The 17,861-nt window shown below is 46.9% G+C and overlaps 1 protein-coding gene across 1 annotated transcript in view; it reads right to left on the bottom strand.

Annotated features, from left to right (window-relative positions):
* Positions 1-17,861, bottom strand: part of TTLL12 (tubulin tyrosine ligase like 12) — a 335,487-nt gene that overhangs the window by 190,098 nt on the left and 127,528 nt on the right. The window contains exon 5 of the mRNA XM_029600086.1: positions 8,278-8,411. Within this exon, the coding sequence (XP_029455946.1) occupies positions 8,278-8,411 (134 nt within the window). The remainder of the gene's footprint in view (positions 1-8,277; positions 8,412-17,861) is intronic.

Raw genomic sequence — 17,861 nt, 5'->3', positions numbered from 1 at the left:
GTTCCTCTTTTCCCCTGACATCTAAGTGGGGAGCAATGTTGCAGTTGCATTAAAAGCTTCAAACATATTGGTGAAAGGTAGTGATCTCCATACCTTCTGCTAAGGGAAGTAGCCGCCGTACCAGCAAGTTACCCTACTGCAAACTTATCTCATTTCTGTCCTCTAGCAGTAGAGATCCACAGCATTTTCCCGTTAATAGCAGGGCTGAATTAGCCAGGCTGTCATGGTATCTGTCAATCAAGCCCGGGAGGCGGAGCTTGTCAAAGCAGAGATTAGATTTTTGCTCTCTGCGGCTGCGCGAGTGTTCCCACGCAGGAAAGTAACGGAATCTCCTCAGTCTGTTCTTTCCGCGAGCGGGATCGCACGCGGAACTGATTTCTCCTCAGCGTTATTTTAATTTTCTAAAATGTCAAAATCGGGGTTGCGGCAAGGTAATGTCTGTCACGGATGGCCATGACCGATGTTACCGATGCCTGGGGCCAGATCACAATCATCAAGATTGTGAGTTTTGTTCAAGAATGACCCTGAGAGCCCTGAAACAACGGGCCTACAGGCTTCGGGAACGTTTTGCTTCATCAGAGCCATCAGAAGCTCATTTGTCACCTGGCCTCGCGATCGCAACGGCTACATCACAAAAAGGGACATCTTCGTGGGATCCTCAATCCTCCAGGCTTGGAGGTAAGGACTTGGCCTGTCGACATAGGCCATCGGAGTTGGCAGACCCGATAGAGTCAATGGCGCCAAAAATCTCGGCGCCTAACATGACTTCTGAGCATAAAACACTGTTGGCGCCCATGACTTCGGCACCCACGACAGGATTGGCACACAAAACCTATGCACACATGGCGAAGACACCTGCGCGCACGGCGCAGGACGTATCTGTGCGCACGGCGCTGGATACATCGGCGCCTATAACACTTGCACGCACGGAACTGGAAACATGCGCACAAGTATGGTTCTGCGCACAAGTCAAAAATCGACGCACAAGTCGCAGAAACATTCAAAACACCCATCTCATCCAAGACAGCATGGGTTGAAACGATGATGTGATTCCTCAGGAATATCTCATTCCACCTCTCCATCTATAACCCCGCCTTGCTCGGGTACTTCTCGCTCTTCGAGATCTACTTCGATGGAATTCTCAAATGTAGGAGATGCTCGCCGTCTTCACATAAAGTTACACAGGCTCGTCGTCACACCATTATCATAAACATTCCTACTCGCACCACAAAAAGACGACAAAGACGAGTGCAATATGGGAAGTAAGTCCTTCGACTTCTATGTCATCTCATACACATGGTGCAAGCACCTTATCACATAGAGACGTAATACAAGTTACTTCCTCTAATGCTTCTACAGCCTCAGATGATTCCATGAGCATGATACTCGGAACGAAAGAGAAAGACTAAACTTTCCACTGCATTGCCTCAAAACTCTCCCATGCAACCTAAAGCATGTGACTCACAAACTCCAGCCGGTCATTCAATAATGCCCCCTCGTACAAAAGAGGCATTTTTGCAATTGTCCCAATCCTTAGCTGGGTTTTATGAAACACTTCAGTCATCCTTCAAGATGTCTAATGATACCTCTGTCAGTTCCCCGGAACATAAGACACATAATACTAGAGAACCGTCCGTGGAGCCTCCAGCATCCCCAATAACAAGACTATCAACTTCACCATTTCATAAACAGGATACACCTCTAGATTCCCCTTCTCCACAAACATCCCCATCATCATCTACGGGATTCCCATCAGACCCGCAGGAGCAACCTCAAGAACCATATTCCCCTCCAGAAGACCTTACATACCCAAAATTTTTAGAGAAATTGAGTACAATATTACATCTAGGAGGTCCAAAAAGAGACAGACCCTAGATCAGAAACCTTTGGTCTCCTAAAGATTTTCGATGCTCCAAGGGAACCAACATCTCTTCCACCACAAGAACTCCTGCATGCAGTTTTATAGAAATCCTGGGAAATACCTTACGTGCTCTCAGCAGTTTCCAGGAAGACGGATATAAAATTTTGTATGCGGAAAACATCACCTTACTCCATACCACAATTACCGCATGCTTCAATTGTGGTAGAGTCGGCGATGCAAAGATTCAAGAAGACAAAGTCGCATTCCTCATATCCACCGGGCAAAGATAAATACTTGGATGAGTTTGGTAGAAAGATATACCATAACTCAATGTTTAATGCCCGCATTATGCACCATCAATTCTACATGATGCAATATCTATATGAATGCATACAAGCTACAAAAGGTATGCTTTCCTCGACGGCAGATCAGATACCTCCGCCTCTTCATGACATGGCAGAGTGTTCGACACCTTTTGAGGTCAATATACGAAGCATACAAAACGTCTTCCAGAGCGTCGGCAACAGCCATTGCAGCCAAAAGACTGGCATGGTTATGCTCCAGTACGATATGTGAAGATTTACACGAGAAACTAACGAACCTCCTGTGTACAGGAGATAACCTTTTCGGAGAAAGTTTTCAGGACACAGTGGGAAAACTGAAAGAGGAAGCTCTAGCAGTACAATCCTTAACATCACAACTTCACTACTTGACCACGCATCGTTATGTGGGATCTACTCGTCGGCAATCATATGCCTGTAGGCCTTACAGGTCTTATCAGTCCTTTCATACACAATCGTACCCTGCTTACCAGCGTCCTGCTCCGTAACAGCACACCCCGAACCAACGTAGGGGTAAAGCACGTAACCAGAGACAGCAGGCACAACAACCGGCTGCTGCAATGAAATCAACGCCATCTTTTTTAATAACCCAGCCACCACCACCACTACATCAAGCACCACCTGGCAGAATTCATTCTTGCCTAGCAGCCTGGGAGAGAATAACAACCGATCAATGGGTTTTAGAGATAGTACGACACAGCTATCAACTCCAATTCACCACAAAACCCATACTACCTCACCTTTCCACTGTAAAGAGTCAAAGCTTCCAACCACAACTGGGGGAGGAAATTGCTTTGCTTCACAAACAGAAGGCTATTCAACGAATTTTCCAGAGGGATTTTATTCCCCATACTTCCTCATACCCAAAAAGTCGGGGGGGCCTTCGCCCCATATTAGATCTATGGGAATTGAACAAATTCCTGACCAAAGAAAAATTCAAGATGGTATCGAAGTCGATCCTACCTCTGATCCAACCCAACGATTGGATGTGCTCCATCAATCTAAAGGATGCTTACACACATATTCCAATCCATCCGTCCTCTTAGCGATACTTGTGCTTCCGCTACAAGCATCATCACTATCAATACAAAGTTCTTCCCTTTGGAGTATCGGCTGCACCCAGGGTTTTCATCAAATGTATGGTTGTGATGGTGGCTCATCTCAGACAACAAGGTATAACCATATTTCCGTATCTGGACGATTGGCTGATAATCGATCACCTCCATCAGGTGATAGACTGCTTACAGGAATTAGGATTAGTGATCAACTTTCAGAAATCACACCTACAACCAACACAACTACAATTCATAGGAGCATGCCTGGACACCACTTGCAACCGGGCATACTTCCCAACCGAGAGAGTAACACAATTGCGTCAACTTCTCCATGTGCTGAACCATACTCAGACACCTTTGGCGAGACAAATTTTGGTAGTCCTAGGCCACATGGCAGCGGCTAATTTTACAGTGCCCAATACCAGGCTACACATGAGACACCTGCAATGGGGACTAAAACGTCAATGGAAACAACACTCACAACCGTTGACACAGAAGTTATGGTTGACCTCAGAGATGAGAAAGGACATAACATGGTGGCTCCTAAACTCCACCCTGTCCAAGGGAGCACTGTTCAGTTCCCCTCCTCACAACGCAGTATTAACCACAGATGCGTCTCGCAAGGGATGGGGAGCACATCTCGAGATTTATGAAACGCAAGGTTTATGGACAATCTCGGAGCAAAACCTGCAGATAAATTTATTAGAACTCAGAGCAATTCGGAATGCACTACAAGTGTTTCAAGACCACCTGAAAAGTCGCAGGGTCATGACCTTTACGGACAATCAAGTGGCAATGTTTTACATCAACAAACAAGGAGGGTCCGGTTCATGGTCCCTTTGCAAGGAAATCCTGACAATCTTCGAACACGCTCACCGAAATTGCATACATCTGCAAGCAACGTACCTGCCAGGCGTGGCAAATACAAGAGTGGACAGGCTAAGCCGCATCTTTCATCCTCACGAATGGGCACTCAATTCGGAAGTAGCCCAAGACATCTTCATGCAATGGGGGGATGCCTTCAATAGATCTCTTTGCAACGGAGATCAAAGCTCAGGTTCCCAAATTCTGCTCGATAAGACCAAGCCAATTCAGGATCGCTCAAGATGCCTTCCTCATCCCGTGGACGACAGGCCTCCTGTACGCCTTTCCTCCCATACCACTCAAATCAAGGACAATTCAAAAGTGCATAGCAGACAAAGCTCAACTGATACTCATCGCCCCTGCCTGGCCAAGGCAACCGTGGTACAGTTTCCTTCTCCAACTGTCCATCACAGACCCAATTCAGTTACCGAATTGCCAGGATCTTCTCTGTCAAGATCAAGGGTCGCTCCTACCCCCATTACACTCATCTCTCCACTTGACAGCATGGAGATTGAGAGGCTCCTTTTAACAGAACAGGGAGTTTCCACTTCAGCACAATTCATCTTGTTAGAATCCAGGAAGCTCTCGACGAGGAAAAATTATAGCTAGAAATGGAAACGCTACTCTACCTGGAGCATTTCCAAAGGTGTACCACCATTGGACTGCTCACCTGAGTTGCTCATAGATTATCTTCATACACTATACGCATCTGGTCTAGCAACATCATCCATTAGAGTTCATCTCAGTACCATAGGCGCATATCATAGACCAGTTAACAATATTCCTATATTCAACTACCCCCTACTATCTCGTTTTATTAAGGGGTTAACTCACCTTCGTCCTCAGATCTCTAAGCCTCCAGTTCCATGGAACCTCAACATAGTTCTGGAACAGCTTATGTTTTCCCCGTTTGAACCCATTGACTCGGCACATATTAAATATCTCACATGGAAGGTGGTATTCTTGGTTGCAGTAACATCAGCACGAAGAGTCAGTTAATTACAAGCCTTGGTCCATTATTCTCCATACTTGCAATTTCATCACCAAAAGGTGGTTCTCCGAACTCATCCATCCTTCCTACCAAAAGTGGTTTCTCAATTCCATCTCAATCAGACCATAGAACTACCAGCCTTTTTCCCTAAACCTCATGCAAATGACAGGGAAAAGTTACTGCACACACTAGATTGCAAAAGAGCTTTAGCATACTACAAAGAAAGGACAAACTCGGACTCCCGTATTTCTCAACTTTTTGTCTCTTTCGACCCGAAGGCACCTGGATTACCAGTGGCTAAACGCACTCTTTCTAGCTGGATAGCACAATGCATCAAATTCTGTTACGATAAACAGAATTTACAGCTACATTCTCATCCTAAAGCTCACCAAGTGAGAGCAGTGGCAGCCTCCTTGGCACACCTTAAGAATGTACAACCCACAGACATCTGTAAGGGAGTGACATGGTCATCGCTCCATACCTTCACATCTCACTACTGCCTTGATCAACAAACAGCCACTGATGTGAAGATAGGGCACGCAATCCTGCAATCTCTATCCACTTGTATTTGGTGACTGCCACACTGTCAATGATCACGTACAAACATATATCATAAACAACGTGATCAGGAGCTTTGGACTCCCATGACAGCATGGCTAATTCAGCCCTGCTATCAACGGGAAAAAGCAAGTCTGCTTAACGTAAACTGTGTTTCCGTAGATAGCAGGATGAATTAGCCATGCTGACCCACCCTCCTCCCTGGCAGTCGCCGTCTCTTCGACTACACTACAGCTTAATCACAGACTGAGGAGATTCCGTTACTTTCCTGTGCGGGAACACACACGCAGCCGCAGAGAGCAAAAATCTAATCTCTGCTTTGACAAGCTCCACCTCCCGGGCCTGATTGACAGATCCCATGACAGCATGGCTAATTCATCCTGCTATCTACGGAAACACCGTTTACGGTAAGCAAACTTGCATTTATCCCACGCTCCTTTGAATTCTTTGACTGTTTTCTTCTTCACCACTTCTTCTGGAAGGGCATTCTAAGCCTCCACCACCCTCTTCATGAATATTTCCTGACATTGGCTCTGAGTCGTCCCCCCCTGGAGTTTCATTTCGTGACCCCTAGGTTCTACTGTTTTCTTTCCAACTGAAAAGTTTCAAAGTCTATTTATCATTGAAACCTTTTAGGTATCTGAAAGTCTGTATTGTATCTCCCCTACAGCTCCTCTCTTCCAGGGTATACATATATCCAGATCCTTCAGCCTCTCCTCATAGGTCTTCTGACCCAACACATTTTCACAGCTCTTCTCTGGACCACCTCCATCCTGTCTCTATCCTTTTTGCAATACAGGCTCCAGAACTGAACACAATACTCCACACACATCCCCTTTGATCCCCTCATTCATTGACATTCCCCCTAAATCCTATTCTGATCCTCTCATCCAACCCCACACCCCCAAAGGCCAATCCAGGCTTTGGGATGAAAGAACAGCAGTTTCCTCTCCCTTTGCTACCCAGTGTATTTGAATCCTATGGTTCCAACCATGACATTCTGGTCCTGGGTAGCAGGGAAAGAGGATGCAACCTGAGGTGCCATGTCACTATTGTACTCCTCTAAGCACCAAGCCTGGATCATCTGGGAGAGGCAGGAGAAATAGCGAATTAGCTCAGGATGGAGATGGAGAGAGATGCTTGGGCTGCCGCTTCCAGTTCCACCTAGATTCTGGTATTCCACAGTGATTCTGCAGGAATTCAGTGTTAAATTCAGGATTTTGCAGCCCTTCCCATGGTCGTACAATATGGGGGCCTGATTTTAAACATTGCAATAATGCATACAATAGTGTGCTTTTTCACAGAAAACTTTTCCACTTAGAGATGTTTACGTCCAACTTATTTTTATACTGAGAAATATGTTCAAGTTTCTATGTATGGCAGTCAATCACTGGGCAAGAAATTCACTTTTTTCCCCTGGCAATTTCCTCTTACTCCTTTGGGCTTCCAGCTCTATTGGGTTATGATACACTCTAGCCTTTATTGAAAACCACCTGGCATTTTACTATTTTATATCCCATGTCTTAGCAAATTAGCCCAGTCATTGTAGTGACAAAATCTTTAGCTAGGGTACCATTCACCTTCCAAAACCCTGCAATTGTAGGTCCTACATCTGGTCTCTAAAAGCTATTACACAATGACTGGAAATCCCTCTGCAGTATAGTCAGCTCTGCCTGGTGTGAGGAATGGAATACCTGATCAAGGACGTGAACCATAGGCCACAGTAAAGATTCTTTACCCTCTTTTATAATCCTGCATTTTCAGCCCTGAGAGATAATGTTATTACTGGAGGACCCAACAAATATCAGAGAAATTTCAGTCTTGCTGCCACATTTATGTCATGAATGGCCAACCTTGGGTCAAGTCCCATGGCTGGTCCCACTTACACCAGGATGCTGCTATGAGACGACACCATGAGTCACTATGCCTGCTCCTCTTCACCTCTCCCTTAACGTGCATGCACAGCACGCATCAGAACTTAAGAGCCTCATGCTGGGAAACAGCTAGAGGATGATTTCCAGCACAGGCTGGGCATTTAAACCCCAGCCACACTCCAGGCTGGTGCCTCAGCAACAGGTCCTCCTTGCCTTGCAGCGTGTATTGCTATCCTTGCCCCATTCCTGATCATGTCTTGTTCTCTGGGACCTTGTTTAAGTCCTTCCGGCCTCAGAACCCAAAGGCTCAACCTGAGGGGAAAGGGGTCGGTATAGGTGGTGAAGTCTAGTCCTAGTCCTAGAGTGTGTCCACCTACTGTCGGCATAGGCCTAGTGGGTTTGCCTGCTAGGTAGGGTGTGTCAACCGCGCCACAGTCCCAAGGGCTCACCATTCATGACAAGTTATCATGAATTTGACAACATTTTTTTTTTTTTTTTTTTTAAGACTAGAGTCTTGCTTCTGATTTGTATATTCTCAGTCTTCTGCAGTGCACTTTTAAACATTAAACCACAGCCTGAAGAAATATGGCATTGCTATATATTTCACTAGCAGGTAAAAACTTTTATATATAAAAATTAAACATTTTAAAATAAGGAATAAAGTATAATATCCATACTTTGGATATGTCCATAAAACAATAGAGTAAAAATGAAAAGTACATTAAATGTATACCTGGTAATGAGTTTCAGGTGGCTCAGGCAAATGATAACTGACATCACTCAGATCAGCTGGCTTCCATGGTAAGAGCAAACATTTTCTGATTAAAGGATCCAACACCCCATACGTATAGTCACGGGTTACTTCGTCTACAATATAAAAAACCCAACCTTCATAAGTGTTACAAATAAGAAATATACATGCTTATCTTTCATATCTACCGATTATCTAGACATCCTTGAACTACAAAGGCCACTAGCTGAGAGGACACATGATCCTCCATACTACCTTACCATACTATCCTGAAACTATTATTGGTTTGAAAATGGAAGAGCTGAACATTACTTTTTTTTTTTTTTTAATATTGTGATGTCAAACTTACTAGAACATCACAGAGGACATGAAACATTCAACCTGCATGTTAACATATTTTGCTCATTTCATTTTTTTTTCTTTTCCTCCCTCATCTCCCACCAAAAATGCTCAGGTGAATATTACAGGATGTACCTAAAAAAAAAAGCCAAAACAAAAAGAAGCATTCAGCTCAGTTTCATTATTCATCCTTTTACATCTTCAAACCAAAGAAAAGAATATCAGGTTCCCAAAATTTCCACATCACTATATACTTCCCCCTGACTTTTGCTGATAGGAGTTCAAGTTAAATCTATGAGCCCAGTGGGAGAAATTTGCAAACCCCATCTTCAAAGAAGCATTCTCTTCCCAAATGCCATCAACCTCATGGCCAATTGAACATGGTGCCTCTCCTGAAAATCCATAGTCTGCTCCAAGATAGAAGATATTATTTTACTCACATTTCACCCAATAATCCTTGATAACTGGACAACCATACAAAATATGATAAAGTGCCTCAATGAGCACAGGTCCTCCAACAATGGTCTGACTTAGCATTATTCATAGCACTTAAGCAGGATGGTACAAAATAAGCCCATCTAATAATTTCTTCATGCCATTACAGGAATAGCCCACACGGTACAGCTGCAACTCACCGGATTACTCCAAGGAGTGGCTCCATACCCGAGCTCTACAGTTTGTCCCTCCGGGAATGGCCTCACCTGTGCCAGCACCTATGCCCCATGTGGCACCCCTTCTCTTGGATGATAGAAACCCAAAGACCTGCCATGGGTTTATCAAATAGTGCCCGATTCATTTTGAGCTTCAAGCAACAAGCTTTCCAACTGACCGGTGCAAGTTAACATTTATTTTGTCCTTGTTTGCTGGTCCGGCCCGAGCATCTCCTCGCTGGTAGTGAAATGAACCCCTCATGGGGAACCTGGAAGAATTTCTCAAGCAATTCTGCCATATCTTCAATGAGCCTGAACACTTCCTCTGCAGCCGTGGAATTGTTTCACCTAAAGCAGGAAACCAAGAGTTTTGGTGCCTACACCATCCAATTTAGAACCTTGGTCTCTGAACTCAGATGGAATAAGGTGAGCTTAATGAGCATCTTTGGGCAAGGCCCAATTGACCGCATTAAGGATGACTTATGGGAAAAGATGTACCAACAGCCCTGAATATGCTCATCACTCTCTGCATCAAGACTGATGTCTGCATCCAAGAGTGAGAGAGAGAACAAGACTCCACTATCTAAGCAGCGCCTCCGGTCGAGGAACTTGAAACTGCTTCTATCACTAAGGAACCCATGCAGCTCGGAAGAGCTAGGCTAATCAATGAGGAGAAGCAGAGGCCCTGACATCTCAATTTGTGCCTGTACTGCGCCAGCCAAGGCCTCTATGTCATGCAGTGTCCCGACAAGTCAGGACTCCTGCATTTATTTTTATTTATTTTATTTAAAAACTTTTCTAAAAGAACATAAGAACATAAGAAAATGCCATACTGGGTCAGACCAAGGGTCCATCAAGCCCAGCATCCTGTTTCCAACAGTGGCCAATCCAGGCCATAAGAACCTGGCAAGTACCCAAAAACTAAGTCTATTCCATGTAACCACTGCTAATGGCAGTGGCTATTCTCTAAGTGAACTTAATAGCAGGTAATGGACTTCTCCTCCAAGAACTTATCCAATCCTTTTTTAAACACAGCTATACTAACTGCACTAACCACATTCTCTGGCAACAAATTCCAGAGTTTAATTGTGCGTTGAGTAAAAAAGAACTTTCTCCGATTAGTTTTAAATGTGCCCCATGCTAACTTCATGGAGTGCCCCCTAGTCTTTCTACTATCCGAAAGAGTAAATAACCGATTCACATCTACCCGTTCTAGACCTCTCATGATTTTAAACACCTCTATCATATCCCCCCTCAGTCGTCTCTTCTCCAAGCTGAAAAGTCCTAACCTCTTTAGTCTTTCCTCATAGGGGAGTTGTTCCATTCCCCTTATCATTTTGGTAGCCCTTCTCTGTACCTTCTCCATCGCAATTATATCTTTTTTGAGATGCAACGACCAGAATTGTACACAGTATTCAAGGTGTGGTCTCACCATGGAGCGATACAGAGGCATTATGACATTTTCCGTTTTATTCACCATTCCTTTTCTAATAATTCCCAACATTCTGTTTGCTTTTTTGATTGCCGCAGCACACTGCACCGACGATTTCAATGTGTTATCCACTATGACACCTAGATCTCTTTCATGGGTTGTAGCACCTAATATGGAACACAACATTGTGTAATTATAGCATGGGTTATTTTTCCCTATATGCATCACCTTGCACTTATCCACATTAAATTTCATCTGCCATTTGGATGCCCAATTTTCGAGTCTCACAAGGTCTTCCTGCAATTTATCACAATCTGCTTGTGATTTAACTACTCTGAACAATTTTGTGTCATCTGCAAATTTGATTATCTCACTCGTCGTATTTCTTCCCAGATCATTTATAAATATATTGAACAGTAAGGGTCCCAATACAGATCCCTGAGGCACTCCACTGTCCACTCCCTTCCACTGAGAAAATTGCCCATTTAATCCTACTCTCTGTTTCCTGTCTTTTAGCCAGTTTGCAATCCATGAAAGGACATCGCCACCTATCCCATGACTTTTTACTTTTCCTAGAAGCATCTCATGAGGAACTTTGTCAAACGCCTTCTGAAAATCCAAGTATTCTATATATCTACCGGTTCACCTTTATCCACATGTTTATTAACTCCTTCAAAAAAGTGAAGCAGATTTGTGAGGCAAGACTTGCCCAGGGTAAAGTCATGCTGACTTTGTTCCATTAAACCATGTCTTTCTATATGTTCTGTGATTTTGATGTTTAGAACACTTTCCACTATTTTTCCTGGCACTGAAGTCAGGCTAACCGGTCTGTAGTTTCCCGGATAGCCCCTGGAGCCCTTTTTAAATATTGGGGTTACATTTGCTATCCTCCAGTCTTCAGGTACAATGGATGATTTTAATGATAAGTTACAAATTTTTACTAATAGGTCTGAAATTTCATTTTTTAGTTCCTTCAGAACTCTAGGGTGTATACCATCCGGTCCAGGTGATTTACTACTCTTCAGTTTGTCAATCAGGCCTTCCACATCTTCTAGGTTCACCGTGATTTGATTCAGTCCATCTGAATCATTACCCATGAAAACCTTCTCCATTACAGGTACCTCCCCAACATCCTCTTCAGTAAACACCGAAGCAAAGAAATCATTTAATCTTTCCGCGATGGCCTTACCTTCTCTAAGTGCCCCTTTAACCCCTCGATCATCTAACGGTCCAACTGACTCCCTCACAGGCTTTCTGCTTCGGATATATTTAAAAACGTTTTTCCTGTGAGTTTTTGCCTCTACAGCCAACTTCTTTTCAAATTCTCTCTTAGCCTGTCTTATCAAACTTGCCAATGTTTATGCTTTATCCTACTTTCTTCTGTTGGATCCTTCTTCCAATTTTTGAATGAAGATCTTTTGGCTAAAATAGCTTCTTTTACCTCCCCTTTTAACCATGCCGGTATTTGCCTTCTTTCCACCTTTCTTAATGTGTGGAATACATCTGGACTGTGCTTCTAGAATGGTATTTTTTTAACAATGACCACACCTCTTGGACATTTTTTTTTACTTTTGTAGCTGCTCCTTTCAGTTTTTTTCTAACAATTTTTCTCATTTTATCAAAGTTTCCCTTTTGAAAGTTTAGCACGAGAGCCTTGGATTTGCACACTGTTCCTTTTCCAGTCATTAAATCAAATTTGATCATATTATGATCACTATTGCCAAGCGGCCCCACCACCGTTACCTCTCTCACCAAGTCCTGTGCTCCACTGAGAATTAGATCTAAAATTGCTCCCTCTCTCGTCGGTTCCTGAACCAATTGCTCCATAAATGTTGAGATTACTTACCTGATAATCTCATTTTCCTTAGTGTAGACAGATGGACTCAGAACAAGTGGGTATAGTGTGCTCGTGCTAGCAGTTGGAGACGGATCTGACGTCAGCACGGGTACATATACCCCCACAGGAAGTGAGACAATTCAGTAATCTTCCTTGCAAAAGCTGTTATGGATATATGTGTACTGACGATCAATGAAATAGTGAAAACAGGATTCCCCTGACCGATTGATAGTAGCTAGAGACCGCCAGCATTCCCAACCGGAAAGCGTCGACACCTGGCAGAGTGGACGCGCTCATGTAAGAAGTGATAAGGCTTACCTTGAATCGGTGAAACCCCTGTATAACGGCAGCCGGGCGGGATGCTGAGTCCATCTGTCTACACTAAGGAAAATGAGATTATCAGGTAAGTAATCTCAACATTTCCTAGCGTGTAGCCAGATGGACTCAGAACAAGTGGGATGTACAAAAGCTTTACTCCCGGACTAGGCGGGAGGCTGCCTGAGACCGCGTAGGACCGCCCTCGCAAATGCTGTGTCCTCCCTGGCCTGGACATCTAGACGATAAAACCTGGAGAAGGTATGGAGGGAGGACCATGTCGCCGCTTTACATATTTCTGAGGGTGAAAGCATCCAAGATTCTGCCCAAGATGCTGCTTGGGCTCTGGTAGAATGAGCCTTGACCTGTAGAGGTGGTGACTTCCCGGCCTCTACGTAGGCCGCTCTGATAACTTCTTTAATCCAGCGGGCGATAGTGGGCAGAGAGGCCGCTTCTCCTTGTTTCTTGCCGCTGTGAAGGACGAACAGATGGTCCGTCTTTCGTACTGTTTCTGTCATTTCCAGATATCTGGGCAGCAATCTGCCGATGTCGAGATGGCGTAACAAACGCCCTTCTTCTGATTTCTTCAAACCAGCCGTGGTTGGCAAGGATATGGTCTGGTTGAGGTGAAATTGTGAGACTACCTTAGGCAAGAAGGATGGAACCGTGCGAAGATGGATAGCCTCTGGAGTGATTCTAAGAAAGGGATCACGGCAGGACAGCGCTTGTAGTTCCGAAATGCGGCGTGCTGAACATACAGCCAGCAAGAACACCATCTTCAAAGTGAGAGAACGGAGAGACAGGCCCCGAAGGGGTCTGAAGGTGGATCCCTTCAGACCCCTTTTGACTGAATCAAAACTCAAGACTTGGCTTTTCATCCAAGCCTTCCCTTAAGCCTAACATTGTAACAGTTCTTTCATTTAGCCCAATAGACTAAATGACCGACCCAGCCACGGTATATCCATATGTTCTCATTCTCCAGTTGATTCTGTCCTTTATTTCCTGGCTACTCTAGCCCCCAAGTTCTATCTCCCTGTTATTTGTATCTGCGCTTCGGCCTTCCTGTTATATGGTTATGTTTCAGTTAACCCCTAGTTTTATGTAAACCGGCCTGATATGAAGCTTGTCATGAAGTTCAGTATAGAAAAATGTTAAATAAATAAAATAAATCCCGCGAGGAAATCCAAAACTATGTTGAGGTTCCACAAAGGTACTGGCCACTTCAGTGGCAGACGAATGTGCTTGACTCCTTTCAGGAAGCGAGAAACATCTGGGTGCGTGGCAATGGTCTTGCCATCCCTCCTGGGACCATAGCAAGACAGCGTAGCCACCTGAACCTTGATGGAGCTTAGGGAGACCCTTCTGAAGCCCATCCTGCAGGAAATCCAGAACAATAGGGATTGTGGTCGCATGTGGATTGGTGCCGTGAGTGTCACACCAGGCTTCAAATACTCTCCAGATCCTTACGTAGGTGAGGGATATGGAAAACTTGCGAGCTCGGAGGAGTGTATCTATCACCGGCTCCGAGTAACCTCTTTTCTTCAGCCTAGCCCTCTCAATGGCCAGACCGTAAGAGAGAATTGAGCCGGATCCTCGTGGAGGATGGGACCCTGACGTAGCAGGTCCCTGAGAGGAGGCAGGGGAAGGGGCTCCCCTGCCAGTAGTCTTCTCATGTCCGCGTACCAGGGTCTTCTTGGCCAGTCTGGTGCCACCAGAAGAACTAGGCCCCGGTGCTTCTGAATCTTGTGGATGAGGGTGCCCAGCAGGGGCCACGGAGGAAAAGCGTATAGCAGGGTCCCTGGAGGCCATGGCTGAACCAGGGCGTCGATCCCGTGAGAGAACGGATCTCGCTTGCGGCTGAAGTATCTGGGTACTTGAGCATTGGACCTGTCCGCTAGTAAGTCCATGTCCGGGATCCCCCAGTGATCCACAATCATCTGGAAGGTTGTGGGCGACAGCTGCCATTCCCCCGGATTTAGGCTTTCTCTGCTGAGGAAGTCTGCCGTGGTGTTGTCCCTCCCGGCAATGTGGACAGCGGAGATGTCCTGAAGATTCGCCTCTGCCCAAGCCATCAGTGGGGCTATCTCTAGGGACACCTGTCGGCTTCTGGTTCCGCCCTGACTGTTGATGTATGCCACCGTGGTGGCGTTGTCGGACATCACTCTGACTGCCCGGTTCCGCAGTCTGTGAGCAAATTGCAGGCAGGCTAACCAGACTGCCCGTGCCTCCAGACGGTTGATATTCCACCCTGACTCTTCTCTGTTCCACCGTCCTTGTGCGGTGAGTTCTTCGCAGTGTGCTCCCCATCCGCTCAGGCTGGCATCTGTGGTGAGCAGAGTCCACGTGGGGGAGGACATCTTCGACCCCCTGCTCGTGTGGTTGGACTGCAACCACCACTGTAACTGGGTCTGCACTCTGGCTGGCAGAGGTAGATGCACGGAGTAATTCCGGAAGCGAGGGCTCCATCGAGAGAGCAGGGAGCGTTGTAGAGGTCTCATATGGGCCCTTGCCCAGGGTACCACTTCCAGGGTGGATGCCATGAGGCCGAGAACCTGCAGATAATCCCAAGCTATGGGCCGGCTGGCTCCCATCAAGGACCGGAGACGCGTCTGAAGTTTTAACCTTCTCTTGGTGGTGAGACTGACTGTCTGCCTGGGTGTCGAACTGGACTCCCAGGTATTCCAGAGATTGGGAAGGCTGTAGGCAATTCTTGTTTAGGTTGACTACCCATCCCAGGCTTTCCAGAAGGGCGATCACTCTGTTGGTTGCCCGATGGCTCTCCTCTCGTGATTTCGCCCTGATCAGCCAATCGTCTAGGTAGGGATGGACTAGGATTCCTTCCCGTCTGAACGTCGCTGCTACCACTATGATCACCTTGGTGAAGGTCCGCGGCGCCGTGGCTAGCCCGAAGGGCAAAGCCCGGAATTGGAAGTGGCGTCCCAGAACCTTGAAGCGTAGGTAGCGCTGATGATCCTGATGGATCGGGATATGCAGGTAGGCTTCTGACAAGTCTAAGGCCGTGAGGAATTCTCCAGGCTGTACTGCGGTCTTGACTGAGCGCAGAGTTTCCATGCGAAACCTCGGTACCCTTAAGTATCGGTTGACTGACTTGAGGTCCAGTATGGGCCGGAAAGTGCCCTCTTTCTTGGGTACCATGAAATAAATGGAATAGTGCCCAGAATTCATTTCCCCTGCAGGTACTGGGATTATGGCTTTCAAGGACAGGAGCCTCGCCAGGGTAGCTTCTAATTCTGCCATCTTGTGGCTTGGACACGGAGACTCCACAAACCTGTCTGGAGGGAGACGATGGAAGTCCAGATAATAGCCCTCTCGGATGATGGCGAGGATCCACTGGTCCGACGTTATCTCGACCCATCTGGGGTAGAAGAGGGTTAACCTGCCCCCTATGGCTCCGTCCCCCGGATGGATCGGCTGATTCTCATTGGGAGGCGCAGCCGGGACCTGAACCAGAGCCGGCTCCCCTCTTGTGCTGCTTGGTCCGAAAGGACTGGTTCCTGGCCTGAGGACGAGGTGCCTGGTAGCGAGTCCTATAGGGAATGAAGCGTTGGGAGCTTCTGCCTCTGGATGGCCTTGGAAAGGCGCGCTAGTTCCTTCTGAACCTGTCTTCCGGCAGTTGAGGTACTGGAGAGGCGCCCCATGTGCTGGCCAGTTTATCAAGGTCGCTGCCGAACAGGAGAGAGTCCTTAAAGGGCATTCTGGTGAGGCGTGTCTTAGAAGGAGCATCGGCTGACCAGTTCCGTATCCAGAGCTGCCTCCTGGCTGCTACTGAGGATGAGACCCCCTTGGCTGTTGTACGGACTAGGTCGGATGCAGCATCCGTGAAGAACGAGAGAGCGGACTCCATGTCCGCTGCCGGAGCATTGTTCCTGACCTGTGACAAAGAGGAACGCGTCGCCACTGTGCAGCAGGTTGCGATCCGCAAAGGTAGAGCTGCCACCTCAAAGGTCTGTTTCAGGATGGCGTCCAGTCGCCTGTCGAGAGCCTCCTTGAGGGTCGCCCCCCCCCTCGACTGGAATGGTAGTGCGCTTGACCACAGCGCTAACCAAGGCGTCCACCTGAGGGCATGCCAGCATCTCCTTGATCGCCGGGTCCAGGGGGTACATGCCCGTCAGGGCCCGACCCCCTTTGAATGAGGCCGCTGGTGCAGCCCATTCCAAATCTATCAGCTGCTGTGCTGCTTGCAAGAAGGGAAAATGGCGGGCTGTATGACGAAGACCTTCCAGCAGAGGGTTCTGCGTAGATGGCACCGTAGTGCTAGGGCCTGTAATAGCCAACTCTGCCAGGCACTGAGATACCAGGTCGGAGAGATGTTCCTTGGGAAAGAACCGCCTCATGGTTCGATATGGCTCAATCCCCGAGGGAAGTTCCCCCTCCTCGGGGGGTTCAGACTCGTCCTCCGAGACATCAGGGTCCGCCTGAACCGGACTGCCCGGAGGCGGGTGCCCACGATAAGGGCGCGAAGGTCCAGGGGCAGGATCAGCTGGAGCAGCAGCAGGGCCTGGACGGGAAGCTGATTGCATCTGTACAAAGGCATGGATCCCCTTAAAGAGATCCACCCAGGAAATGGAAGCGGTCTCTAGTCGTCGGGGTACCAAGTCCCCCGGGATCCCAGGTTGTTCGAGACTGCCCGCTAGATCCGGGGTGGCCCCTGGGGAACTGTCAGCAAACCTCGGTTGAGACTGGTCCTGGCCCGAGGCTCCCACTGCCTCCTCACATTGGGCACAAAGGGAGTCTGGCTCCTCGCTGTGCGTGGCCCTAAGCTGGCATGCTGAGCAGAGGCAGAGAGCTTTCACGCCGGAATCAGGGGGCGCCACCGCAGGAGACGCCGGGGCATTCGAGTGTTCCATTGCAGCTTGCGAATGCAGCGCTGAAGAATATGCGCTTAATACAATATGCGCTCAATAATATGCGGCAGCAATATACGCTCAATGATATACAATATGCACTCAAAACTATGCGGTCAGCAATATAC

This window comes from Rhinatrema bivittatum, chromosome 4 (assembly GCF_901001135.1).
Source record: "Rhinatrema bivittatum chromosome 4, aRhiBiv1.1, whole genome shotgun sequence".
Lineage (NCBI taxonomy): Eukaryota > Metazoa > Chordata > Amphibia > Gymnophiona > Rhinatrematidae > Rhinatrema > Rhinatrema bivittatum.
Note: the sequence above shows the minus strand (reverse complement) of the source record. Positions and strands in the feature narration are given on the sequence as shown.